This window comes from Drosophila teissieri, chromosome X (assembly GCF_016746235.2).
Source record: "Drosophila teissieri strain GT53w chromosome X, Prin_Dtei_1.1, whole genome shotgun sequence".
Taxonomy (NCBI): Eukaryota; Metazoa; Arthropoda; class Insecta; order Diptera; family Drosophilidae; genus Drosophila; species Drosophila teissieri.
The window spans coordinates 21506839-21534560 of NC_053034.1; the positions used below are offsets into that span (position 1 = coordinate 21506839).

General features: G+C 42.9%; 3 protein-coding genes across 3 annotated transcripts; 2 read left to right on the plus strand and 1 right to left on the minus strand.

Annotated features, from left to right (window-relative positions):
• Positions 1-5060: 5060 nt before the first annotated feature.
• Positions 5061-6186, minus strand: LOC122624970. Its single transcript, XM_043804779.1, has 2 exons — positions 6117-6186; positions 5061-6056 (listed from the first exon to the last, which is right to left on the minus strand). Exons 1-2 carry the CDS (start codon positions 6120-6122, stop codon positions 5061-5063), a joined length of 1002 nt encoding a protein of 333 aa, XP_043660714.1. The 5' UTR covers positions 6123-6186.
• A 10275-nt stretch (positions 6187-16461) lies between these two features.
• On the plus strand, positions 16462-20315 carry LOC122624971. Its single transcript, XM_043804780.1, has 4 exons — positions 16462-16512; positions 18957-19041; positions 19540-19703; positions 19812-20315. The coding sequence occupies exons 1-4, from the start codon at positions 16462-16464 to the stop codon at positions 19848-19850; spliced, it is 339 nt and encodes a 112-aa protein (XP_043660715.1). The 3' UTR covers positions 19851-20315.
• LOC122624972 lies at positions 19926-22948 on the plus strand. Its single transcript, XM_043804781.1, has 4 exons — positions 19926-20072; positions 21590-21674; positions 22173-22336; positions 22445-22948. Exons 1-4 carry the CDS (start codon positions 19926-19928, stop codon positions 22481-22483), a joined length of 435 nt encoding a protein of 144 aa, XP_043660716.1. The 3' UTR covers positions 22484-22948.
• Positions 22949-27722: the final 4774 nt, after the last annotated feature.

The window sequence follows — 27722 nt, forward strand, 5'->3', positions numbered from 1 at the left end:
AACAACCAGTTACCCTTCCTCGCTATTTTTGAAAATACTACGGTAACATCGGATCAGGCAATAGCCGATCTATTTGGCAAGTTTTTTCAAACCACATATTCTACGTTATCTCATTCCGAACGGCCTTACTCTTACGCGGTATCAAAGTCGAATTTAATATTCTGTCCCAATTTAAACGGAAGCTCACTGCTTTATGATCTTCAGCGAGTTAAGCCTGCCTATTCGCCAGGTCCCGACGGAATTCCTGGCTGTGTGCTTAGATTCAAACCTCTACTAAAACCGTTTAACTTGGCTCTGGAATCTACACAGTTCCCCCATATATGGAAGGAGTCCTTTGGGATCCCTCTCCATAAAAAAGGTAGCAAATCGGATGCAAGCAATTACAGAAGAATCTCCAAATTGTCTGCTATCCCTAAGCTTTTTGAAAACGTTATCACTCCTCATTTGCAGCACCTTTGTAGGTCAATTATTTCACCATGTCAGCATGGGTTCATGAAACGCAGATCAACAACTACTAACCTTCTGGAGCTAACCTTCGTTCCGATGCCGAGTCTGTCAGGGGATTCATCCGCTTCGGACGTGTTCGCGGTTTCTCCGGCTAGATGCAGAGCGGCGGCTCCGTGCGGTCCTCATCAATAAATATTGCCCGAACTGCTTGGCGCACCAGCATTCCAGAGGCTCGTGCCGGAGTGAGTGTCGCTGCCGAGTATGTGGGGACGCTCATCACACCTTGCTACATCTCCATCGGCGGGAAAAGCGAGAGCGGTCTGCTAGCGCGGACAGGCCCATCGAGACGCCGATGGCCAACACCGAGCACCCCCGCCTCTCGGCAGTGCTCTCGGACACTGCAACGGCTATCCTGCCCACCGTCAATCTGCGGTTCGACATCGGGGACAAGCGCTTCGATGTGCGGGCCATGGTAGATGCGTGCTCTACTTCGAGCCGCATTGACGGATCACTGGCCGAGGCCATGGCCCTCCCTATCCTGGGAGTCGGTGATGAGAGGGTGTGCAGAGCCACTCTCATCCCGATTCATACAGAGACGCCACGGATTGAGGTGGTGTTCCACGTCGAGGAGCAGCTGCGAATGCGGACTCCTGCCCGAGAGCTGCCTGACGCCGCCAAAACAGTGTTCACCAACCTCATCCTGTCGGACCCCAGTTTCCACAGGCCGGCTGGTACCTCCGTCGTGCTAGGTGCGGATGTGTATCCCACGCTCATCCAACCTGGTGTCATGCACAGCCAGAACGGGCGCATCATAGCACAGAGCACGGTTCTAGGATGGATGCTCTCCGGAACATACACCCACTGATGCATCGCGGATTCTTTTGCAATCTGTGGCATTGCAAGGCGGGCGGGATGTTTACTCCAGATCCCGTGTGCCAGTTCCACGCCTCCCTAAATGGAGAAGGGAATCCACCCACTCTCTTTTGAAAAAGGGAGTATTCTTCCATTAGGGACCGCTGGCCACACCTTTTCTTTTTTTTTGCTTACTTTTTTTCTACAAGAACACGAAGACACGATTTTGGAGCAACCTTTTTTATACACATATATAACCACTGAATAAAGACTATCTTTTGGAGAAACCACAACCCTCGCCTCTGCGTTTTCAATTCAAGTCAGAACAATCCAGTTCTCAGCCGCAACAACCCCCAGCAGAAAAATTTAAAATTTAAAAATTTAACAAAGAGTCGCTTTCTTTTTTTAAAAGCCATGTCAAAAAAACTAAAGAAATCCAGGCACTTTCTGATGTCATTGACTTTAAAGAGCAAAGGCTCAATTCTATTTCGTCATTTTCACAGGAAGTTAAACCTGTAAAGAAAATTAGTAATACTAGCATGAATAAAAATGATAATTGTGCATATTGCAGACTACCAGGGCATTATTTAATTCAATGCCATACATTTAAAATAATGAATCCAGCAGAACGGTCTGACTGGGTAAGAAAAAATCGGTTTTGCCTAAGATGTCTAAGGCATCCTCTTAATAAAAAATGTCTGCTTTGTTCGACTTGTCAAATACCTCACCACACGTTGCTTCACTTTACAGGTCATAATCCAGAAAAAGTGAATACGTGTAGAACAGCAGGTCAAGCCTTGTAAGCCACGGCTTTGGTTCAAGTGAAGTCGAGGAATGGAGGTTTTGAAAAACTAAGAGCTTTAATTGATAGTGGTTCTCAAAGCACAATCATTTCAGAAGAATCTGCACAGATTCTAAAATTGAAACAATTTCGTTCACAGACAGAAATAAGTGGAGTATCTTCCACAGGAACGTGCATTTCCAGCTAAAGCTAAAAAGTCTGCGCCACGCTTTGTCTCTACGAACACAATGGTGCCATCCGCTTGCTCGCGAAGGATTTCCATTAGCTTGGATCGCTTGGCGAATTTATTAACTTCGTAAATGGTCTGCTGTACATCTGAGCAAGCTCCTCCCACTACGCCAATAGTAATAAAGACATCACTCTTCAAGAATTCGCCTGCCAGGCGCTGGATTTCCTCGGGAAACGTGGCAGAAAACGTGGAGGCGAGGTGGAGGGGGTTAAAGGATGTACGAAGACAAGCAACGATACACATGAAGGACGCCGCAGAACAACAAAAACACCACTATAAGAGAGTGGAAACCGGCCGTGGGAGATTTTATTTGGCAAGACTCTTGTCAAAGGCCGCGGACAAATTCATCGCGAAATTGGCACCGAAATACGATGGACCATGGAAGATGGATAAATTTGTGTCACCAGTGATCATCCAGGCAAAGGATCCGAAAACACGGAAAACCAAACGAGCATATATCGGGGATACGAAGCCATATATCAAAAGCCAGGACGCATTACAACACTAACCAACACGCAGTAGACAACACTAAGCTTCATTACAAACCAACACTAATTCATTCACACCTTCACACTAACCAATGTACATCACAGTATACGTTGCACAATGAAGTGGCGCTTGTCACGGTTTTGGGATAGTTCGAAAGTAGAATTATCGGGGTTAAGAACTTGCTTTAAGTAGGGCCACCTACCCATTAACCTATATCTACCAATGCAGTCTTGGTTATATCGAAATTGCCAGCCTACACTGGAATAAACAAAAAACGCAGCCTGATCTTACTAGTGAACGCCATTGTTGATCAAGTTGATCAGACGTACAAGTGCGACCACCCAAACCACACCCACGTTTTCTTGCTAATTTTTTTTTGTTTTGATATTCTACACTAAATCGGTGAGTTAGTTTTTCTAAAGTGAAATTCGCTTTAGCGAATTAACGGTACCGCGCTGGACCTTGGACTCAAACCCGCCAAGGGCGTAGGGGTCATATGGTAACGGTGCGGACTTTAAGGGCCATACAGACATACGGACAGTTTAGAAGTACGCGAAGGGCCATACCGAGTGACAGTGAAACAACGGGAACACAAGTGCGTCAAGCGGGCATCCAGAGTGGATCGCCGCACGTGAAGATCAGCGAGGGACGAGCAAACACCAGGACCTAGCGCGGTCAGAAAGGGACGGTGGAGTCAGTGGTCGCAACGGTGGTTCGGAGAGGAGCGCTAGCTTATCTCGCGGACGATACACCCTGCCCCATAACATCCTAAGCCCCGGTCGAGCCCGCAGGTTGGTGGGACGAACAAACAAACTCTCTGAGCTAGCCGTTGCATTTCGTAGCGAGCAGAAATAAGAAAATCAGTTCGATACATCTGGCGCCCAACCGTGATTGTCCTGACCAAAAGAACAGAGGAGAAGATGGGGAAATCGTGGCTATACAGCCTGAAGAGGGATGACTTTCCCGCAATAGCGAGCGCCCTAGGAATTAAGCTCGAAGGGTTGGTCGAGGATATGCGGAAGACGCTGTCCGAATTTATCCAGCAGACCACAGACGAGCCCGAAACGGTCGCCATACTGGAGGCGTTGGAAAGGGAGTACGCAAGGAGACCGGCCCCGGAAATCAAAGTCACCGGCGTGGGAGAAACTGTATGGGCCAAAGAGCACCACCTGTCAAAAGCAGCTGAGGGCTTCGCGGCAAAGCTGGCACCAAGGTTCGACGGACCTTTCAAAATAAAAAAATTCACGTCGCCTGTAATTTGTATTTTGGAAAACGCAACAACAAGGAAAACAAAAACGGCTCATATAAGCGACTTGAAACCGGGAAGCGCGGGCGCCGGCGGGCCAGAGGACAACGAGAGCGACACACAACAATAAAACCCTTTCGCGAAGAAGGGGGGAAGACGATACAGGGTATCGAAAAGTCGAAAGTCGCAGATAAACACTCACACACACACACACAAAAGGCCCGTTGGAGCGCGAGAGCGGGACAGGGAGGGTACACAGCCGGAAAACCGTTAACGGCTAACGCACACAGTTGCGAACTCCGTGGGAGGCAGGTGCACGGAGGAGAATCCCGTTACCGGTACAGGCCCCGGGGAATAACGGCGGAAAGGAGTAGATCGAAAACCGAGGTTTCGTCGCGGCGGAAAAAGCTAGAGGCTTTCTTTTAAGATCAAGTCGGCACAAGATGAGGAGCAACGCGCAGAACAACCGGGAGGTGAGGGTGACCGGCACTGGGGAACAGCCCGGAGCGATATGGAGGGCGGACGACGAGTCTTACCTCCAGCTTCTGGCGTCATCCTTGGGGGCCCCATTCCCCTCCCCGGTCCAGGAGGACACGGAGGAGGTGCCCGACACGGAGCTGTCGGAGGACGAGGCGATGGCCGAAGGACCCGTGGACTATGTGTCCCTCTCTTCGGAGAGCGAGGAGGACGACGGGGGTGAGACCGTCACCCCGGTGGTGTCCTCGGAAGAGGACGAAGAAGGCCGGAGCGCGAGGGCAAGGATGGCCTACCGCAGCGTGCGGCGGGCGACGCAGGGCCACGGGCGGATCCGGCTAGGAGACGCGATGCCGTCGGAGGACCTGCGGGAGTTGCGCGAGTTCGCGGACGCGCGGAACGCCACGCTGCGGCGGTTTGAGCGGATGATGGTGGAGCGGAAGGCAGCCGCTGCCAAGACCGTGTGGCAGAAACGCCTGTCGGAGGGGCGGGAGGAGGAGGAGGCGCTGTGGGTCCCACACTCACCGTCGTCGTTGCCACAGTCGCCCCCGCGCAGCCGCAGCCCCCACCACCGCCACGCACGCCGACACCGCCGCCAGAACCACCGACGCCGCCGCCACCGCGCACACCGACACCGCCACCCCAGGATGAGGAGGGGCCCCGGTGCGAGCGGCAGCAGTCCTGGGAAGTGGACCAGGCGCACGTCGCGCAGACGCTGCGCACAATCGGCATGGGCGGCCGCCGGTGGCACCAGCAGACGGTGACGTTGACATGGCCCGCACCAGCGGAAGACACGCCGGAGGCACGCGTATGGGAGGAGGTGGGCGCGGTCGGGTGTAGGCCGGTTGAGAAGCGGGCGCGCGACACGCGAGTTCGCGTACAGATGGAGGACGAGGGCCCGGAGGAGAACCCGGAGAAGGGTCCGTGGGTGTGGCCCGCACCACCACCACCGAATCTCGCGCGGCAGAAGCCCCCAGGCGAGACAGCCACCGCAGCGACCCTGCCTCCGCAGGCAGTAGTCGCTGTGTGAGAAGCCGTGGCGGGAAGTCAAGCGCGCGGAGTGGCCACCCAAAGTGGTCGAGGAGGCCGAGGCCCAGGCGGGCAGACGACACAAGGACCGCCGGACCAAGCTCTTCGTACTGGGCGGCCAACGGTTCCGGTTGAAGGTGCGTCGCGGCGGGGATATACGAGTCTACGTGCCACAATAAACAAAGACAAAAACGAAAGCGAAAACAGAGTTGTTGGGACAGGGGAGGGCAAGGGCACACAGTGCTCACATTAAAAAAAAAGGAGTCATCCGCAGCAGCCAACATGCACGCGGGCCAGCAAGTCGACGCGAGGCTGCCGCAGGCGCGGATACGAAGAAGGAGGCCTCCAGGGCGCTTGAGGGCCAGGGGCAGCCGCCCGGAGCATGTAGGGGCGTTCATCAGGGATCCCTGCAGAAGGGCCTCCAGGGTGCCCGTGTCCAGGGCCGGCAACCCTGGAGCATCAAGGGGCATCATGTCATATTCGAGGAGCTGAAACGAAGAGAGGATGAGTAAAGATGGCGGGTTTTTACGCGAAATTCCGTAACTTACCTCCATTGAGCTGCAACTCCGAAATCCACGTGCTTAGTGAAAATCGGGATGGGGGCGCTACGATAATAGCGGTCGATCGATAGTGAGATCGATAGGGAACAAAAAATACTAGATTCGATATTGATTTTCAACACGCTGTCACACTATTGGCAGCAATCGGCACGACATCGGAATATCGGAACAGGAAGTGGCAACGTCGGTCGCCAATATCGATAGCTCGATCGCGCAATCAGCGATGGGACAACATCGGTAGGAATCGGAAGTGGCAACGCCGGTCGCCAACATCGATAACTCGATCATGGTGAGTATCGGTGGAGTTGCCAGAGATGGAAAGCGCTCATCGGCGGGAAATTTAAATGCGGAGCTGGTGACCAGAGGCAGACGGCAACAAATACAGGAAGCTGGAGAGGGCCGCGAGGATCAAGATGCCGAGTCAAGACGTCGAACGACAGGGTCTACTAGGCTGAGGCTGCCGGGCTGAGATCAAGGAGGCGCCGGTCGACGTGAGGAGTAAGAAACGATGAGGATCAAGATGGCACGTCGAGATGCTCGAACAGGCTGAGACGTAAAGGCTGCGATCAGGAAGGCGCAAGGATGTTCAAGATGCCAAGTCAAGACGCTGAACGACGGGGTCTAATAAGCTGCGACTGCCAGGCTGAGAACGAAGGGCGCAGGGTCGACGAGAGGAGATCGAGGAAGTTGCCTATGCAAGGAGGAACCAAAGCAGAGGACCGCCGGAAGCAACATCCTTTTCAAAAGCTTCCGAAGAAAGGGGGAGATGTGAGGAGTCTTAAAACTCCCCACAAATCCGGGTGCAGGAGATCGGCGTAGCAACAGCGAAGACGGCTGGAATGCGAGAGGAGTCAAGGGCGGTCAGGTCAAACGGGAAATAATGGACCTTGGACCCCGGCAAAGCGGAGAGACCGTGAAATAACGGTACCGCGCTGGACCTTGGACTCAAACCCGCCAAGGGCGTAGAGGTCATACGGTAACGGTGCGGACTTTGGACAGGCACAAAGAGGACGCATCGTGAACTGGAACATTATGTGCAATCTTCGTTTCATTCGATGTCGCCTTTTATTGAAAAGTATCGTATCTTTTGGTAAACTTGGACACTTTTTCTGCGAAAATGCACTTCACTCAATCGTGCTGCCAATGTACTTTTACTTCCATGAGTGGCTAAGTTCAAGACCGAACACCAATTGCGTAATTGATTGCCCGTAAAATCATTTGCGCTTATTGGTTCCATTATAAATGTTTTGTTTTTTTCACAATTAAAAGTCTGCAGGACTGGCTTTTGGCACGAAGTCTCGCGCCCACTTCTGATATTGTAGCAGAGTGAAACACGTCCGTTCATTTCTAAATCACTCGCAAGACTGAATCCTTTTATTTTGTCCTTTCTTTCCTTTCGTTCGATCGATCGTTTTACACACATATACATATGTATATCACAGGGTTGATTGGGGCTGCTATAAAAGAGTATGTACACTTATCGTAAAATCTGATTCTGATAACGAACCGAAAATTATTTGGAGAAACCAACGGTCATCGTCTACCCGTTATTGCCGCCAAATTCGAATTCAATTTAAAAAGGAATTTAATTAAAAACGAAGAACTATATTTTAATAACAAAATTCAACAATTGACTCCCACTGAATTTAACACTGCTACCAACCGGAAAATCTACATCGAACATGTACTCCAACTCACTATGGTGGATGGCAAAGTGTGCAATGCCTTAAGTGAGACATCATCTTCGAAGTGCTACATATGTCAAGCCACACCTACATTCAAATGTGTTTGAATTTCAATGCGGGTTGTGTGTGTGTTTCTTCTTTACTTCAATCTATTTAATTTACTTCATTTTCGTTATTTATATAGGCACGACATCTGCTTCCCGTATCTTTTGTTCTCCACTCTTCGACTGATCCCTTTGATGGCCCCCGTCGATAAATGCGCCCCCGGTTGTACGTGCCAGTACCAGTTCTGCTCCTTCGTGTTTATGTCCAGAACATCGCGGTCTGGCGACGCCGTACCACGTTGGTGTGATCGGAGCCGGCTTCGGTGGCGTCTCCGGTTTCTGCGGTCTTGGTTGCGGTTTTGGTTGCAGTTGCGGTTGCGGCTGTGGTTGGGGTATGGTCGCCACCCGGTTGTTCGGCTGCCGCATCCTAAACCTCGTACTCGCCCGTAGCGTGTTCGTCACCCTCTGTTTCCCGCCGGCCGTTCTTGCCGTTGTGGTCTCGGCGGGTGGTAACGGCGCGTCCCCACCGGGTCTTGGACGGCCCATTTTGGCCGGTGCCGTCCTCTTTCTAGTTCCGCCTGGCATCTCCGCTGCCTCCACCAGCTTGGTTCTGCCAGTAGCGGCCCCCATCTTCTGGTGCTTCTCACGAAACTTTCTCACACTCTCTTGGAACTTCTGCATTTTGTTTTTTGCTTGCGCGCTGTAAAAGAATTTAACGGCGTCGTTATTATTATTGTTGTGTAGTGTTGTACAGCGTTTTAGTGTTGTGTACTGTATACTGTGTGTTGTGCATTGGTTAGTGTTAAGTTGTGAATGAATTAGTGTACGTTTGTTATGAAGCTTAGTGTTGCCTACTGAGTGTTGGTTAGTATTGTATTGCGTCCTGGCTTTCGATATATGTATGGTTTCGTATCCCCGATATATGCCAATTAAACTTTATACTGCAGTGATTATTAAAAAAATATATATAATTTTTATTTATTTATTTATTGATTTATTATAATAGATAGAGCAGTTTACAAAACTAAACTAACTTAAGTAATATAGCACTGGCTGCAGGGCCAATGGCTATGTTGGTTTACAATTTTTATTTAATTTTAGTTGGTTAAATGATTACTGTGTTTGTTGTGGTACATTTGATTTTTTTTTGTTTTAATCTGGTGGTATAATTCTGTTTTTTTTAGGAAACGTATGATTTTTTGTATGTTTTCTGGGTTGGGCTTGCTAAGAAGGTCTAGGGGGTTAGAGTTGCTAAATATGGCTTGCTTGGTTTGTATAAGGGATGGACATGAGTTCATTATGTGGCTTATTGAAAGATCTTGGCAAAAAGAGCAAACTATTATTGCATTTGGATTTAGGTAGTGTTGGTGGGTTATGTTTGTGTGTCCTAGTCGAAGTCGTATTATTTTTATTTGGTCGAGTCTGGTCCAGTTTTGGTGAGATTGTTTAAGGTAATCGCAGGTGTGTGTGTTACTTATGTTAAGTGATTGGTACCATTGATTGCAGTTTATAATGTTTTCTTTTTGTTTTGTCGCAAGTTCAGTTTTAAGATGTCTTTTTATATCTGTGTTGTTTATGTTTGGGGTGACAATTAGTGGCATATTGCTTGCGGATTTTGCAGTTTGATCGGCAAGTTAATTTCCTTTTATTCCTGAATGGCCAAGGAATCCACATTATTTTAATTTTAGGGGCATGTTGTGTTAATAGGGATCTGATTCGGTTTGGGTAAAAGCTGTTGTTGTTCGGGTTTTGATTGCTGATAAGGAGTCGGAACAGATAATAAATTTACCTCTTCGGGTTTTAATTAGTTCTATTGCTTCTAGTATGGCAATTGTTTCGGAGGTGAGGTCGCATTAGTATGGAGGCAGTATGCCCTGTTTCAAGATGTTTGTGTCAGTTGTTATGGTGAATGTTATAATGCAGTTAATTTTTGAACCGTCGGTGAATATGAAACCATGTGGCTTTAGCTTATTTTTTGTGTGTTCGAATAATTTTCTGTATGATTCTGGGGATTTTTCTTGTGTGAATTGGCGTGTTTATCGAAAAGATTAGGTTTTGGGATAGCTTGGCTATTTGAAGGTCTCGTTTCATTTCTAAAGAGGGAATATTTGATTCGAATAGTAAATTTTTTATTGGGGTAGAGCGATAGGCTCCGAGGGCTAGGCGGATTGCGGAGTTGAATGGTGTTTTTATTTTGTTTAGAATGCTTTTGGGAGCGTGGCCGTATAGAAACAGGCCATATTCTAATTCGGCGATGAACGTTGCCTTTGCTACATTAAGTAGTGTATACGTGTTACAATTAAATTTGAGACTGGATAGACATTTTATTATATTTATCTTATTGTAGTGTTTGGGTAAGAGTGAATATATGTGTGTATTCCATTTATATTTGTTGTTTATGGTTATACGTAGAATTTTTAGGGAAGTAACGGTAGGAATTTGGATGTTTTGCAGCTTATCTTGCAAGTACAGTGATATTTTTTACATATGTGGAGGTGTTGGCATTTTGATAGGGATAGCGATGCCCCTGAGTAGGAGCCCCAATTCCCTATATCATTTAATAGGTTGCCTAGGCTGATGTTTGTGTTTTTATTGAAATTTATTGTAAGGAAGAAGTCGTCGGCGTATGCGTTAAATTTTATTTCGTTGGGATATGAAATAAGATAATTTATTAAAAGCTATGAGAAAGAGTATTACGGATATGGGTGAACCTTGGGGGATTCCATTGGATAGGGGTAGTGGGTTTGATGTATGCGGACCGACACGGACAATTATTTTTCTGTTAATCATAAAGTTTTTATGTAGTTTATAATTTTTGGGCCTGTTTTCCATTCCTGCAGCTGGTGGATTATGGAGTGCACACCTACTCGATCGAAGTGCATTTTTGACTTCGTTATGAGATAGTCTACATAGAGTAGACAGTCCGAAGTCGATTTGCCTTTTTTAAATCCAAATTGGTTTTCGTTAAGTAGGTTGCTATGTGTCACCAACCACCAGTCTTTTAGCTATAATTTTATCTAGTGTTTTTGCTATACAACAGTTGAGAGAAATGGGTCGGTAAGACGTAGTTTTAGTTTTGTCGGTGTTAGGCTTGAGGATTGGGATGATTAGGCTTGTTTTGTAGGCTTGTGGTATGTGGCTAGTAAATATTTCATTAAATAGTTTTGTTATTCTGTGTTTTGTTGTGGGGGAGCTATTTTTTATCATTTGATATGAAATTCTATTGAGTCCTGGAGCTGATCCTTTTAATGTTTGTAGCGCTGAGATGAGTTCGAGATATGTTATGTTTTTTTCAATGGTTTGGGCTATTGGAGAGGGGGTATAGTTCTGTAGGTTGTTTCTGTATTTATTGTTTCGGAACTCCTCTGAAAAGTTCCAGTCGCCGGAGAGTTCAGAAAAGTGTTGTGCGAATATGTTAGCAATTTCGTTGCTAGCTAGTGTCGTTTCGTTGTTTTCTGGGCTGGATATGGCATGAATTTGTTTTATTGGGTTAGGTCCGCAGAAACGTCTTATATTGGTCCATATTTTGGATGAGGGGGTAGTGGGATGGATGGTTGAGGTGGTAGTTGGTCGAGGTGCTTGTTCCAACATGGAACCCTGTATGGGGATGTGCGTTTGGTGAGGTTTGTGGGATTAAGAGGTTTGCGCTATATAAGATAATTATATTGATTTGGGCGGCTTCTTTGTTTACGTTTTGGGAGGTAGGGTATTTCTCGTTTATTTGTTGTGTATGTGCGCTGTACTGGTCCCAGTTGGCTTCTTTCAGTTTAAAAAAGGGTCTGTTGAATTTTTGTGTATTAGTCGTTGGGAATAGGGTCGTGATGATAGGAAAATGGTCGCTGCCATGAAGATCGTTTAGAATTTTCCAGTTTGCGTGAGGGGCTAGGATTGGAGAGCAGAGTGTGAGGTCGATATGTGAGTAAGTATTGTGTGTTGAAAAGTTTGTGGGAGATTTGTCGTTTAGTAGAATAAGGTGTGTATTGTCGATGAATCTTTGAGTTGTTTTCCCTCGTGTATTTGTTGTTGGGGAGCCCCAAGACGGATGCCATCCATTGAAATCTCCCGTAATTAGAGATGGTGTTTGCTGAATGTTAAATGTGTTTTGGAGTGACTGGTCAGAAATGTTTTTGGTAGGGGAGATGTATGTGGAAAATATGTTTAGTTTTATTTTAGATTGTATGTTTATGGCTATTGCTTCTGGATCGCTTGTGATATTGAGGGTAGTGTATTGGATTGACTTATGAACTAGTAGTGCTACGCCCCCAAATCTATTGGTGGCTATATTGGTTAATAGCTTAGTTGGAGTTGGAATGATATTAATGTATTGTATGTGGGTTTCTTGGAGGGAAATTTCTTAATGAGAATAAGGAGTTGGCTGTAGTTGTTTACATATCCTTTTAAGTTCCATTGGATTACAGTAAGGGACATTTGGGAGGAGATAAAAGCTTATATCTTAGTTTAAGGGTGGTGTTGACGGTTTAGTTTAAGTTCTGTGTAGGGCTTAAGATTCTATATGGATTCGCTATCGCTGTTGTTAGTGTATTTCTTTTTGTTTAGAGCTTTGGCCTTTATTTTGGATGCTTTGAGGTTAGTAGATAGGTTATTAGACTTATCTTTTGAGAAAATTTTTATTTTTAGGTCCTCTGTGTGTTGTGATGAGTATGGCGTAGATGTGGGGTGGTCAGTGGGGTGGTAAGTATCCATGTCTTCTGGTTTGTCGTAGCAGTGATGATGGTGGTGTTGAAGTGGTTGGTTTGATAGTGGAGTTGTTTTGGCTGGTCCAGTTGTTCTTGTCTTCGATGAAGTGGTATGTGCTGTTGATGTGGGTGTGATGTACAAATTTTGGTTTTGCGATTGGGTTGTGTGTGTATTTGCGTCGATATTAGGTGCTTGAGTGTTTGTTTTCATCTGTGTTGTGCCGTTTGTGAGTGTTTTGGCATAGGAGCCTCGCAATTGGAAGCCGTGTCGTTCAAAATAAATACGTTGAGCAGTTTTATGGTCTACTTTTTGTGTGGTTTTAATGGCTGTTAATTCCTGGTTTTTTATAAAAGTGGGGCATTTGCGATCAAGTGGGCTGTGTTGATGATTGATTTCTGGGTTGTTTCTGCAGTTTAAGCAGTTTTTTTCGTTTGTGCATGTTTCTCCGTCGTTTGTGTGTTTTATTTCTGAGCAATTGGTACAGGTTTCTAGGCTTTTGCATATTGGTGCTGGGTGGCCGAAGCGAAGGCATTTTTTGCATCGGAGTGGAAGTGGAATATAGTCTCGTACTCGGACTGTTTCGTAGCCGATTCGTAATATTTCAGGGAGTTTGTGTGATTCAAATGTTATAATGATCAGGCCGGTTTCAATTAAGGTGGTGTTGTTGCTATCAGAGTTAGAGTTGGGGTTTTGTCGTTTCATTATTTTTTTTACTTCAGTTACTTTTTGTGGTTTTAACTCTTGTAGAATTGTGTCTTCGTCGATATATCTAAGGTCGTTGCAATAGATAACTCCCTTAGAGAATGTTCACGCCAGAAGGGCGCAAACAGTTGAGCGGCAGTGTAAGCGGCCAATGCTTGTACTCAAAGCTCCTCCACGGCTCGCAAGCACCGCTGCTCGCGCTCTCCTTCTCTCCTCTCGCTCTCCCTCCTTCCCGCAAGGTATTCACCACTCCGCGGTCCCGCGGTATTTCCAATGTTAGTTTTAAGTTAGTCTTAATCTACAAGTGTTCTAATAAAGTTCAAAAGTGAAGTCGATTAATTTCTGGAGGAATTAGCAGCAGCAGCCGCAACAACAACAACGACGATCAACGACACATACACTGAGAGACGACCACATCACGATCCCCCAGAAGTCAATAATTATCTTGGACAAATTCCGCCCACTCCATTTCAGAGAAGTTTAATGTTTTATGTTCAGTTGCTGTTACTTCCACATCTGCGATTGTTGTTAGTTTAAGGAGTTTTCTGGCTTGTAGTTTCTTGTACGTTTGCATACCTCAACTTCTCCTCCACAGGCAAAGTCCACAGATTTTTTAATGATAAAAGGTGGTATTCTTTCAAGCGAGTTGTTATCTTTCCTTTTAATGACAATAAATTTTGGGTTGCCTAATTGGGATTGGTAAGACTTTGCGGTGAAATTATGAATGTCTGGTGGGTCTGTCATGATTGTTAGTTAAGGGCTTCAGCCCGAGTTATAGGTCTTGGTGTTTTTGTTGTTGTGTTTTTTTCTTTATCTTTTATAGATTTATAAGTTTAATCTTTGGATCGGTGTTCGATCTTTCTCCGTTTCCAAATAGGACTGTCAGCTTAAGAATACACTTCTTCGCGCACAAGCAATCTTGGAAGGGGGTGTACCTGCGCGCACAAGCAGTCATAAGGATGATCGCAAGGGTGGGCGAGAAAGTCAAGCGGCTATTTACCTGCATCCAAACCCATAGCTCGCCCTCCTTTTCTGTGAGTCTTTTCTGCAGTCTGTGAAGGCTCCTTAATTCGATAACCAATCAGGTGGATTCTAAGAGTAGACACCCCCTGTAGATGTCAAACTCTCTAATCCTCGCGTATAAAAATGGATCCCCTTAAATTGCTCAGGATCAGTTTTTATAATACCTCAGCACTGCATTCTTATAATATAATTTCGTTCAACCATTTACTGTGAAAAATTTTAATAACGAATTAAAATATATAAATAAAATATATTTATAAAAAATTCAAAATGGAATCATCAGTAGCTTGTGATTTGGGCAACCAATGCATCGAAATTAGTGAGTTTGACTCTCATTACGCGAAGTGCTCAGAACCCAGTAAAGCCTGCGAGGCTTTAATGTTAAACTCTAACATTAGATGTGACTTATGCTCTAATCTAGTAAAAAATTTTGAATTTGATGGTCACTACCAACGCTGTGAAGGACCCCGAAATGCATTTATCATTTTAATGGGTAGAGGAAAACTGGATGATCTACAAAACCGGACAAATCATCAAGAAGACCACCCTATGACATCAGCTAAGTCTATAAAACGATTGAGGATGGAAGAGGATAATGAAATATCTAACCCCCCAAAAAGAAAACCAATTGACTTAATAAGGGAACTCTTATGTCCTACTTGCAGTGAAAAGTACCCGGCATCCAGAGAACGTCAACATATTTTAACCGATATACATAAGAATGCGTCGGCCAGAAAAGTTAAGAACAATGCGAATATCATATTGCTTACATCTGAGACGACATTTCCAGTAAAATCATATCGAATTGATAGTCCATTTAATAATATGATTGATTTAAAAGAGTTTTATCAGCAGTGTCAAAAAAATATAGTTGATGTTATAAAGCATTCTATGATAGATTACAGAACCATTAAATTTAACCTAAGTGTATATGGTACATATATAAAGCAAAAGATGAAGGAGTTACAGTGGAAACAATGAAGCACTTTAAAACTGCCTACAAATCTGTATACATAAATGAATACATTATTGATGAGCTAAATTCGGCCATAGATTGCTTACTTACATTGAGCAGCGAATTTCAAGAAAAAGACTCAGGCTGGGCTATTAAAAATTTTAACTATTTTAAAACCACTATAATAAAACTGGAAAAAAATTCCTGCCAGCTGATACATTAAAGCTCCTAAAAAAAATAAGAGCCCGAAATGCGCTTATAAACGTGCAGAATGCCGACGTATTTTGTTTCAAGTGGTGAATACTAGCATTTATAGCTAATCAAAACCATGAAAATAGGACTTTTACAACCCCACAGCAAAGGAAATATTCGAGAGAAAGGATGACAAAGCCTCAAAGCTATAACATTAATATTAATGATGAAACTATTGTGTATGGCGGAATGACTTTAGATTTTTCGGGAATTAAATTTCCAATCGAAAATATAGGAGTTCGACATTTTGAGAAAAACTTTAGCATAAATATTTATGAAATTGATGAAGCAGGTGAAAAAATTGTTGGTCCCACGATTAAAACAAAAGAAAGAAAACGGAACCACATTAACATATTGGGAATCGATAATATTACCCAAAACATTATGCATTATGCGTATATAACAAATCTTTATACATTACTCTTCACAATTTTCTAAAGGAAAAGCGGGAGGATATTTTTTTGAGAACTGTCGTCAGTGTTATCACGTGAAAAGCACTACTCACAACAAACTGGAATGCGGAAAAGTGTCCTCATTTTATCCTGACCCTAATACGACAACATCGTTTAAAGGGTATCACAAATAATTATCTCCTCCAGTGGTAATTTATGCAGACATTGAGGCTGTTCTTGAAAATTACAAAACATGCTTGAATTCTTCTGCTTCCTCGTCAACCACGCAAGTACAAAAGCATAAGGCATGTGCAGTATCTTTTTATGTTGCCCATAATAATTATACGAATCTTAACGAGCTGTGGACCTACGAAGGTAAATAGAACAACATTTTTATAAAATTATATTTAACTTACATATTTAAATTTTATAATTTAATAGGCGTTGATTTTATACAAACATTTTGTAAAACTCTTAAAGAAAAAACGTTGAGTCTGTATTACAAATATTTGGCCAACTTCAAAAAACCGAGGGGTGACTCATTTGATGAACATTGGTAATTGTTGCGCCTGTGAGAAAGAGATGAATGCGAACGACCTGGACAAATTCTTCGACCAATTTTCTGGAAAATACGTAGGTTCTATTCATATGAATTGTAAGCCTAGACTTAGATTAAGTGGCCCTTTCTTTCCTGTAGTGTTCCATAATTTATCTTAATATGATATCCATTTATTTATTACTAAATTAATTGGGGACTTAAGTCCCATACCTTGCAATAAAGAACTCTATATAGCACTTACGCAAACTATCAAAATCAATGCTACAAGCAGATATAAAATAAGATACATAGATACAGTCAGATTTTTAAATTCAAGTTTAGAAAAACTATTAAGCTATACGAAGGATACAGATTTTAAAATTTCAAGCACAAAATTTCAAAAATTTAAGCAAATGAAGTGGAAGGGGGTGTTCTGAAAAGTTTAATGATACCTAGCTTCCAAGCACTGATAGTTTTTATAAGTCAAGAAAATTGTATAATAGATGACTTTAATTTCGCACAGAAAGTATGGGAGACATTTAACTGTCGAACTATTAAAGCCTATTTAGACCTATATTTAGAAAGCGACGTTTTAATTTTAGCAGATGTTTTTAAGAATTTTAGGAAAATTTGCAACAAAGTGTATACGTTATTATATCCCATTAATTATATAACTGCGCCATCAATATCATGGGATACTATGCTCAAGTTCACAAATGTAAATTTAGGACTAATAAGTGATGGTGATATATGTAATTTTTTAAAAGGAGCAGTTCGGGGAGGGTTTACTCAATGCACTCAGCGCATTTCTATCGCAAATAATAAATATTTAAATAACTTCGATCCAAAAAGATCGAACAATTATTTCTAGTTATATTGATGCAAATAATTTGTATGGGTGGGCTATGAGTCAGCCCTTACCCCTCTCAGGGTTTCAGTTTTTGGATAAAGAAGATGTTCAGACGAACACGAATATATTTAAAGACTTACAATTTTGGGCTCCGTTCATATCTTATGTAAATTAATCGAGAGCGATAATTTATATTTAGGATCTAAGGTTAGGTTATCTAAGGCGACATGGGTGCAGTGCTCAAAAACATGTAATCTAAGTGCACACTACATGAGTCAGTCACTTGAGATCGCCCGCCTCCTAAAATAGTCCCTTAGTGGGAGACCACAGATAAGGTCCTCGCCGCTCAAGATAGGCAGATGTGCCGGAGCGTGGGACCTCGATAAGGCGGGGACTATTTACTTAGGCCCCTGCGTAGGCCATTTACTTTAAGATGCGATTCTCATGTCACCTATTTAAGCCGAAGATATTTCCAAATAAAATTAGTTTCTTACAAAAACTCAACGAGTGAAGTCTTCTCATTTGGGATCTTTACATTTGGTCAATCGAGCCTTAAATCGACTCTGCAGTTTCCCCCTATATGGTAAGGGACTCAGAGAAAGGCCAGCTCCTTTAAGCATTGCTAAGTTAATCTTGCAGCTAAAGGTAGCAAAAATAATTAACTCTTGTTTCCCCCTATATGGTAAGGAACAGAGTATAAATATAAAAAGCAAAAAGATACAAAAGAATCTTTTATGTTTTAAATAAAACAAGCACCTTATAGTCTATAGCTAAAGGTTGCTTTGTGTACAGTGCAGTGTATATGCCAAAAGAGCATAAATGCCGAAATAAATGCCTAAAAAACAAAAAATCTGACTGGACTACAAAAATAACAAAACGTGCCAAAAAAAAAAAAAAAATCAAACATCGACGTCAACGGAGCCTTAAAGAAGAGAAGGAAGTCAAATTCAAAGGAGCCTCTACCAGCAGCAGAAGCAGCAACAACAACAGCAGCAGAAGCAGCAACAGCAGTAGCAACAGCAACAACAACAGCAGCAGCAACAACGGCGACATCAGCTAAGTCAAAACAAGAATTTTCTGTTTATCCAAACATACATATATATATAAATACATATACAATACATACACACGTACTATATATATTAAGAACTTATCCCATCTATAAAAAAAAAAAAAAAAATTTTCAAAATGATGTCAGAAAAGACTATTCAATTCCTTAAGAAGCAGTCCGAAATTATTTTGAAAATTAGAAAGTTGAAAGTAAAACCAACATTAACAGATGTAGAAATTCTAAATTTAAATGAGCTTCAAAAATGTTTCATTGCTAATCATAGCAATTTGTTGAAGATCGGCGTTGTCGATCATGAATATTTTAACACGAAGCAGTATGATTTAATAATGATGGTGTTAGAAAAAATTAAAAAATTAAGGGCGAGTCGGTCGAAAACACTCTCCCTAAATCAAACACTGTCCCTAAATCAAGCACTGTCCCTAAATCAAACACTGTCCCTAAATCAAACCACCCCCCACCCCCCCCCCACCCCCCCCCCCCTCGTGTGTATATCGGTTGGTATTTTTAATTAGTGTTGTCCTAGTATTAATCGGTCTTGTAGTGGTGCGGTCTCATTCATTCATGCGTTTTAACGGCGTCGGTTGTACGGTCTCTCTTCGCTTAGCTTGGTGTAAAAGCACGTGTTCCGCTTGCAAATTTTTACCTTTTTGCTGGCTGTTGCTGGAAAACTGGACTGGACCGCCATCGTAACTGCGCACTTGAGTAAGTCCTGCACCTCATCCCTTCTGCGATTCCCAACGCGCGAGTTACCGGTTCCAACCGGCACACAAACCCTCCAGCGAAGCCACCCCGGCTTACCCTGGAGTTGGTACAGAGTAACCAATGTATAAGCAATGGTTTAAATTAGGCCACCCAACGACCGTTCAGCGAACGGCCGTTGTCAACAACGGGGAAATGTTTACATGACATTTACACAGGAAACCCCCACTTCTCCGGACTGGGTAATAGGAGCACAACATCAGCAAGAATTGACCCACTCAAGAATAGACCACACAGCACTCAAAATTTTCGGCAACCCGACTCACCCACTTAAGAGTGTGCGACGCAGCATTTAACTATAACACTTACACATGTAGTATTTAAGACCCTATGTATTTCCTATGTACTTTTCTCAGCGGAGGTCTCATTGTGACCGCCGCTGCAAATAAAGATCAGATTGATTTTTACATTTGAACAAGTTACACGCCTTCTTATCAAAAGACCAAACTCGGAACTTCGGACCAACCTTCAACAAACTCGCAGAACCACCAACATTATTCAGGACAAGCATCCTGAATCTTAACTCGCGCATGGACAGCGCAAGTGTGAGCCGGCAGCATAAACATTTGGCCGCATTTCCGACTGGCAGCCGGGCCGGCCTTGGAGTAAGTAGAGGTGCTGCGGCATAGTAGCAGGTGGCCAGGAATACATTTTATAAGGTGCCGCACGTGTAGAGGAGATAACTAATGGCTCTCTTCTTCTCTTCATTACAGGAAATCTCGTCGTCGTTTCGCTGCGGCGTATGTCATTAAGCAGTTTTGTGCTCATACAGCGATCAGCGGGTCTAGGCAAGGCGTAATTTGGGAAACGGCAGCAGCTCATCAATTATGTTGTTCTCCATTTTCGCAAGGATAGCGCGACTACCAGCAAGCCGCCTTTTGTGGTACCTCGAGGAGATCAGCGCGCAGCAACTACCGGCAAATCTGCGCGCAGGCGTTAATTGGAACATGCAGCTGCTACTCTTAATAAATACGGTATTAAATGACGAAATAGATGATCCGATTTACGAATTAATAGAAAGGTATTCCAGTATAGAAAAACTTATACGTATAATAGCATACATAAATAGATTCGTGCAGATGAAAACAAAAAATAAAGCCTATTCATCAATTATTTCAGTAAAGGAGATAAAAATAGGGAAAACAGTTGTTATTAAGAAACAACAAGAATACCAGTTTAGGCAAGAGATAAAGTGCCTTAAAATCAAAAAGGAAATCAAGACAAATAATAAAATATTGTCATTGAATCCATTTTTGGACAAGGATGGGGTTCTAAGATTGCAAAACTCCAATGCTGAATTTAATGTTAAACATCCAATCATTTTAGAAAAATGCCACCTAACAAGCTTATTAATAAAAAATGCTCATACGGAAACATTGCATGGAGGGATAAACCTTATGCGAAACTATATCCAAAGAATGTATTGGATTTTCGGGTTGAAAAATTCGTTGAAAAAGTATTTAAGAGAATGTGTAAAGTGTGCAAGGTATAAACGAAATACAGCTCAGCAAATAATGGGTAACTTGCCAAAATATAGAGTGACGATGACATTCCCGTTTCTTAATACTGGAATAGATTACGCAGGTCCTTATTATGTTAAATGTTCAAAAAATCGTGGCCAAAAAACATTTAAAGGATACGTTGCCGTATTCGTTTGCATGGCCACCAAAGCCATACTCTTAGAAATGGTAAGCGATCTAACTTCTGACGCATTTTTAGCAGCACTCAGAAGATTTATTGCTAGACGGGGAAAATGTTCCAATATCTATTCAGACAACGGAACAAATTTTGTAGGAGCTGCAAGAAAATTAGATCAAGAGTTATTTAATGCAATACAAGAAAATATAACGATTGCAGCGCAGCTTGAAAAGGACAGGATTGATTGGCATTTTATTCCCCCGGCAGGACCTCACTTCGGAGGTATTTGGGAAGCTGGGGTTAAGTCAATGAAATACCATTTAAAGCGTAAAATCGGCGACACTATTTTGACTTACAAAGAAATGTCAACTCTTTTATGTCAAATAGAAGCATGCTTAAATTCAAGGCCATTATACACTATAGTTAGTGAGATGGACCAACAAGAGGTTTTAACACCAGGTCATTTTTTAATTGGAAGACCGCCTTTAGAAATAGTCGAACCAATGGAAGATGAAAATAGGTGGAGACATGAATATTTTAACACGAAGCAGTATGATTTAATAATGATGGTGTTAGAAAAAATTAAAAAATTAAGGGCGAGTCGGTCGAAAACACTCTCCCTAAATCAAACACTGTCCCTAAATCAAGCACTGTCCCTAAATCAAACACTGTCCCTAAATCAAACCACCCCCCACCCCCCCCCACCCCCCCCCCCCTCGTGTGTATATCGGTTGGTATTTTTAATTAGTGTTGTCCTAGTATTAATCGGTCTTGTAGTGGTGCGGTCTCATTCATTCATGCGTTTTAACGGCGTCGGTTGTACGGTCTCTCTTCGCTTAGCTTGGTGTAAAAGCACGTGTTCCGCTTGCAAATTTTTACCTTTTTGCTGGCTGTTGCTGGAAAACTGGACTGGACCGCCATCGTAACTGCGCACTTGAGTAAGTCCTGCACCTCATCCCTTCTGCGATTCCCAACGCGCGAGTTACCGGTTCCAACCGGCACACAAACCCTCCAGCGAAGCCACCCCGGCTTACCCTGGAGTTGGTACAGAGTAACCAATGTATAAGCAATGGTTTAAATTAGGCCACCCAACGACCGTTCAGCGAACGGCCGTTGTCAACAACGGGGAAATGTTTACATGACATTTACACAGGAAACCCCCACTTCTCCGGACTGGGTAATAGGAGCACAACATCAGCAAGAATTGACCCACTCAAGAATAGACCACACAGCACTCAAAATTTTCGGCAACCCGACTCACCCACTTAAGAGTGTGCGACGCAGCATTTAACTATAACACTTACACATGTAGTATTTAAGACCCTATGTATTTCCTATGTACTTTTCTCAGCGGAGGTCTCATTGTGACCGCCGCTGCAAATAAAGATCAGATTGATTTTTACATTTGAACAAGTTACACGCCTTCTTATCAAAAGACCAAACTCGGAACTTCGGACCAACCTTCAACAAACTCGCAGAACCACCAACATTATTCAGGACAAGCATCCTGAATCTTAACTCGCGCATGGACAGCGCAAGTGTGAGCCGGCAGCATAAACATTTGGCCGCATTTCCGACTGGCAGCCGGGCCGGCCTTGGAGTAAGTAGAGGTGCTGCGGCATAGTAGCAGGTGGCCAGGAATACATTTTATAAGGTGCCGCACGTGTAGAGGAGATAACTAATGGCTCTCTTCTTCTCTTCATTACAGGAAATCTCGTCGTCGTTTCGCTGCGGCGTATGTCATTAAGCAGTTTTGTGCTCATACAGCGATCAGCGGGTCTAGGCAAGGCGTAATTTGGGAAACGGCAGCAGCTCATCAATTATGTTGTTCTCCATTTTCGCAAGGATAGCGCGACTACCAGCAAGCCGCCTTTTGTGGTACCTCGAGGAGATCAGCGCGCAGCAACTACCGGCAAATCTGCGCGCAGGCGTTAATTGGAACATGCAGCTGCTACTCTTAATAAATACGGTATTAAATGACGAAATAGATGATCCGATTTACGAATTAATAGAAAGGTATTCCAGTATAGAAAAACTTATACGTATAATAGCATACATAAATAGATTCGTGCAGATGAAAACAAAAAATAAAGCCTATTCATCAATTATTTCAGTAAAGGAGATAAAAATAGGGAAAACAGTTGTTATTAAGAAACAACAAGAATACCAGTTTAGGCAAGAGATAAAGTGCCTTAAAATCAAAAAGGAAATCAAGACAAATAATAAAATATTGTCATTGAATCCATTTTTGGACAAGGATGGGGTTCTAAGATTGCAAAACTCCAATGCTGAATTTAATGTTAAACATCCAATCATTTTAGAAAAATGCCACCTAACAAGCTTATTAATAAAAAATGCTCATACGGAAACATTGCATGGAGGGATAAACCTTATGCGAAACTATATCCAAAGAATGTATTGGATTTTCGGGTTGAAAAATTCGTTGAAAAAGTATTTAAGAGAATGTGTAAAGTGTGCAAGGTATAAACGAAATACAGCTCAGCAAATAATGGGTAACTTGCCAAAATATAGAGTGACGATGACATTCCCGTTTCTTAATACTGGAATAGATTACGCAGGTCCTTATTATGTTAAATGTTCAAAAAATCGTGGCCAAAAAACATTTAAAGGATACGTTGCCGTATTCGTTTGCATGGCCACCAAAGCCATACTCTTAGAAATGGTAAGCGATCTAACTTCTGACGCATTTTTAGCAGCACTCAGAAGATTTATTGCTAGACGGGGAAAATGTTCCAATATCTATTCAGACAACGGAACAAATTTTGTAGGAGCTGCAAGAAAATTAGATCAAGAGTTATTTAATGCAATACAAGAAAATATAACGATTGCAGCGCAGCTTGAAAAGGACAGGATTGATTGGCATTTTATTCCCCCGGCAGGACCTCACTTCGGAGGTATTTGGGAAGCTGGGGTTAAGTCAATGAAATACCATTTAAAGCGTAAAATCGGCGACACTATTTTGACTTACAAAGAAATGTCAACTCTTTTATGTCAAATAGAAGCATGCTTAAATTCAAGGCCATTATACACTATAGTTAGTGAGATGGACCAACAAGAGGTTTTAACACCAGGTCATTTTTTAATTGGAAGACCGCCTTTAGAAATAGTCGAACCAATGGAAGATGAAAATAGGTGGAGACTTATCCAAAAAATGAGGAACGATTTTTGGGTTAAGTGGAAAAGTGAATAAATGGAAAAAGGAAATTCCTAATATAGAAGAAGGGCAAATAATTTTGTTGAAGGATGAGAATTGTCATCCTGCAAGATGGCCTTTAGGAAAGGTGGAAAAGGTCCATAAGGGGAATGATGATAACGTCCGGGTGGCTAAAGTAAAGATGCAGGAAGGATATATCACTAGACCCATTACTAAAATTTGTCCCTTGGAAGGAATAAAGTCTGTTGACAAAAATGAGGCTGACCAATGGCCAAAAAGGCGAACTAGAGCGACATCGGGAATGTCCAAGATCGGAATCATCATGGCAATGTTGTTGTTTGTGTTAAGCTGTCAAGTTTCTAGCGCATTACCTAAAGATATAGCACCAATATATTCTATAGACAAAATAAATAAAACCTCAGCAATATATCTAGACCCGCTAGGAGATGTTGAGATTGTGAGTACTTCTTGGAATTTGGTTATCTATTATAAAATGGATCCATATTTTAAAATGATAACAAAGGGTAATGCGCTTATACGAAGTATGAGGAAAGTTTGCGAAAGACTTCATAGCTTTGAAGAGCAATGTAGTCTAGTTTTAGATAATATGCAAAGTCAGTTATCGGAACTTGAAGAAAACAATAAATTGTTTAGGATGCAGTCTAGATCTAGAAGCAAGCGTGCTCCTTTCGAATTTATGGGTTCCTTGTATCATATTTTATTTGGTATAATGGATGAAGATGATAGAGAGCAATTAGAAGAAAATATGAAGAATTTGTTAGATAACCAGAACAACCTTGATAAACTAATTCAAAAACAAACATCTGTGGTTGATTCACCTTCTAATTCCCTCTCTTTTTTTTCAGTAAAAACTGGTCTGACCTATTTACCACACTAAAACGGGTCTGACATTTTCCAATACTAAACGGGTCTCGATTAGGTTATGAATTTATCGGTCTGGTATTTGGTGTTGACCTAGTATTCATCGGTCTCGTCATTTAAACGTGTATCGAGTCCGACTTGTCTGGTCTTACTTTGGTTTTATCGGATAATCGATAGTGGCGATAATTTTAAGCGTGTGTATATCGGTTGGTATTTTTAATTAGTGTTGTCCTAGTATTAATCGGTCTTGTAGTGGTGCGGTCTCATTCATTCATGCGTTTTAACGGCGTCGGTTGTACGGTCTCTCTTCGCTTAGCTTGGTGTAAAAGCACGTGTTCCGCTTGCAAATTTTTACCTTTTTGCTGGCTGTTGCTGGAAAACTGGACTGGACCGCCATCGTAACTGCGCACTTGTGTAAGTCCTGCACCTCATCCCTTCTGCGATTCCCAACGCGCGAGTTACCGGTTCCAACCGGCACACAAACCCTCCAGCGAAGCCACCCCGGCTTACCCTGGAGTTGGTACAGAGTAACCAATGTATAAGCAATGGTTTAAATTAGGCCACCCAACGACCGTTCAGCGAACGGCCGTTGTCAACAACGGGGAAATGTTTACATGACATTTACACAGGAAACCCCCACTTCTCCGGACTGGGTAATAGGAGCACAACATCAGCAAGAATTGACCCACTCAAGAATAGACCACACAGCACTCCACATTTTCGGCAACCCGACTCACCCACTTAAGAGTGTGCGACGCAGCATTTAACTATAACACTTACACATGTAGTATTTAAGACCCTATGTATTTCCTATGTACTTTTCTCAGCGGAGGTCCCATTGTGACCGCCGCTGCAAATAAAGATCAGATTGATTTTTACATTCGAACAAGTTACACGCCTTCTTATCAAAAGACCAAACTCGGAACTTCGGACCAACCTTCAACAAACTCGCAGAACCACCAACATTATTCAAGACAAGCATCCTGAATCATAACTCGCGCATGGACAGCGCAAGTGTGAGCCGGCAGCATAAACATTTGGCCGCATTTCCGACTGGCAGCCGTGCCGGCCTTGGAGTAAGTAGAGGTGCTGCGGCATAGTAGCAGGTGGCCAGGAATACATTTTATAAGGTGCCGCACGTGTAAAGGAGATAACTAATGGCTCTCTTCTTCTCTTCATTACAGGAAATCTCGTCGTCGTTTCGCTGCGGCGTCTGTCATTAAGCAGTTCTGTGCTCATACAGCGATCAGCGGGTCTAGGCAAGGCGTAATTTGGGAAACGGCAGCAGCTCATCAATTATGTTGTTCTCCATTTTCGCAAGGATAGCGCGACTACCAGCAAGCCGCCTTTTGTGGTACCTCGAGGAGATCAGCGCGCAGCAACTACCGGCAAATCTGCGCGCAGGCGTATATTGGAAGAAACTGCTGTTCCTCGATCCTGCTGTCCTCATCCAGCGCAAGGATAAAGCGATTGCCAGCGAGCCGCCTTTTGTGAAAACATCTTTACTTTTCTGGTGAAAGTACGGAGACAGAATGATTTCTGCCCCGCATCCACGCATTTATTTGCCTCTGATTACACCGAGTGCAATATTTAGGTACAATTATTTTCGTTTTTGAATTTGTACATTGGTGAGATAGGTGTGGTAAGTATAAATGTGTTGGTATTTTCTTACTTTTAACATTGCGTGGGTGGTAACATTAACATATGGTTTTGCTTTGTTTACGTTTTAGAATTGCAGGAAATTTACATACGTCGATTTAATTGAGTTTAAAATTAATTTTGTTTCTATTTTCAGGTACCCCCGCCAGAAAGACGAATGGGAGTTGTTTGTCCCAGTTCTTTGCAACCGCAGGCTGCGCGCAAATTTCGAATTTGAGTTGGGCCGGCGTTTCTGGTAAGTAACATTCATGGTGGAAATTTTTGCCAGCTGTCAAATGTGGTACTTTTTACCACCACAGCGGCCGTTGTTTTGCGTTTGAGTTTTCATTTTGGTTTCAGCAGTTTCACCAGTCGTCAGTGTTTCAGCTTCGTGTGAAGATCCCGCGCTGCCGTCAATTTTGATTTCCTTGGAGCCGCTGGCAACATTTGGCGATGGAGTCTGCTTATTTAGGGCAAAGAAAACATCGCTTTTGGCCAGCCGTCAAAAGGTCCAAAGCGCAGTGGATTCCCGCGCCGCCGTCTTATTCGAAGGTCCAGGGAGTTGCTGCACTTCAGCTGGAGTTCATCAGGGTATCGGCGAGAGAGTCATCATTGGTTTGGAGTCATCAGAAAATTATTATGTTTATAAGGAATCTGTTGAAAATACAAAAGTCACACTTATGCAAGTCTGTGTGAATGCGATAGTGATGGGAGATCTTGGAGAGAACGCGCTCTATTATTGCTCTCTTTGTTCTCTCTCTTTGTTGCCTCTTACATGCTCATTATAAAGTTATCGTTCTATTCGCTTGCAGACTACTAATGAGTGCGGTTCGGTGGCTTAATAAAGGAAGTATCAAACAAGAATAAAATAAATGTGTTTTCACTGATTGGCTGAAGGGCTGGATTATAATAAACATAAACGTGAATTATAATCATAACTTCGAAAGGTTATGGGCCCAGTCACACTTTCGGCCTAACAGTGAAATTAATTAATTGTGAAAATAAAAACGAACAACGAATAAAATCGAAAAACCAATACATACGAATTCTACGAAATACATACATGTGTATGTATGACGATACACAGAAACGGTGAACAATTCTGGTTAAGTATTAAAAGCGGTGCAGCATCGAAAAAGTGATTCTAAGAAGCGCAAAGCAATCAGAAAAAAGAAAAGAAAAAAAAAAGAGGAGGAACAGTTAGTTTTAGTCAAGGAAAGGAAAGGAAAGACATGGATAAAGGAAAAAGGAACATAAAACCGTTTAATGGTGAAAAATATTCTATATGGAA

What these genes read in the sequence shown, in the direction of transcription:
- LOC122624971 (XM_043804780.1), top strand. Translation starts at nt 16,462, where the DNA reads ATGAATGCGAACGACCTGGACAAATTCTTCGACCAATTTTCTGGAAAA. An exon ending in ACCAATTTTCTGGAAAATAC is followed by an intron (nt 16,513 to 18,956) that starts GTAGGTTCTATT and finishes TTGGTGTAAAAG; the next exon opens with CACGTGTTCCGCTTGCAAAT. An exon ending in CATCGTAACTGCGCACTTGA is followed by an intron (nt 19,042 to 19,539) that starts GTAAGTCCTGCA and finishes TCTTATCAAAAG; the next exon opens with ACCAAACTCGGAACTTCGGA.
- LOC122624972 (XM_043804781.1), top strand. Translation starts at nt 19,926, where the DNA reads ATGTTGTTCTCCATTTTCGCAAGGATAGCGCGACTACCAGCAAGCCGC. An exon ending in TGCTACTCTTAATAAATACG is followed by an intron (nt 20,073 to 21,589) that starts GTATTAAATGAC and finishes TTGGTGTAAAAG; the next exon opens with CACGTGTTCCGCTTGCAAAT. An exon ending in GCAGCCGGGCCGGCCTTGGA is followed by an intron (nt 22,337 to 22,444) that starts GTAAGTAGAGGT and finishes TCTTCATTACAG; the next exon opens with GAAATCTCGTCGTCGTTTCG.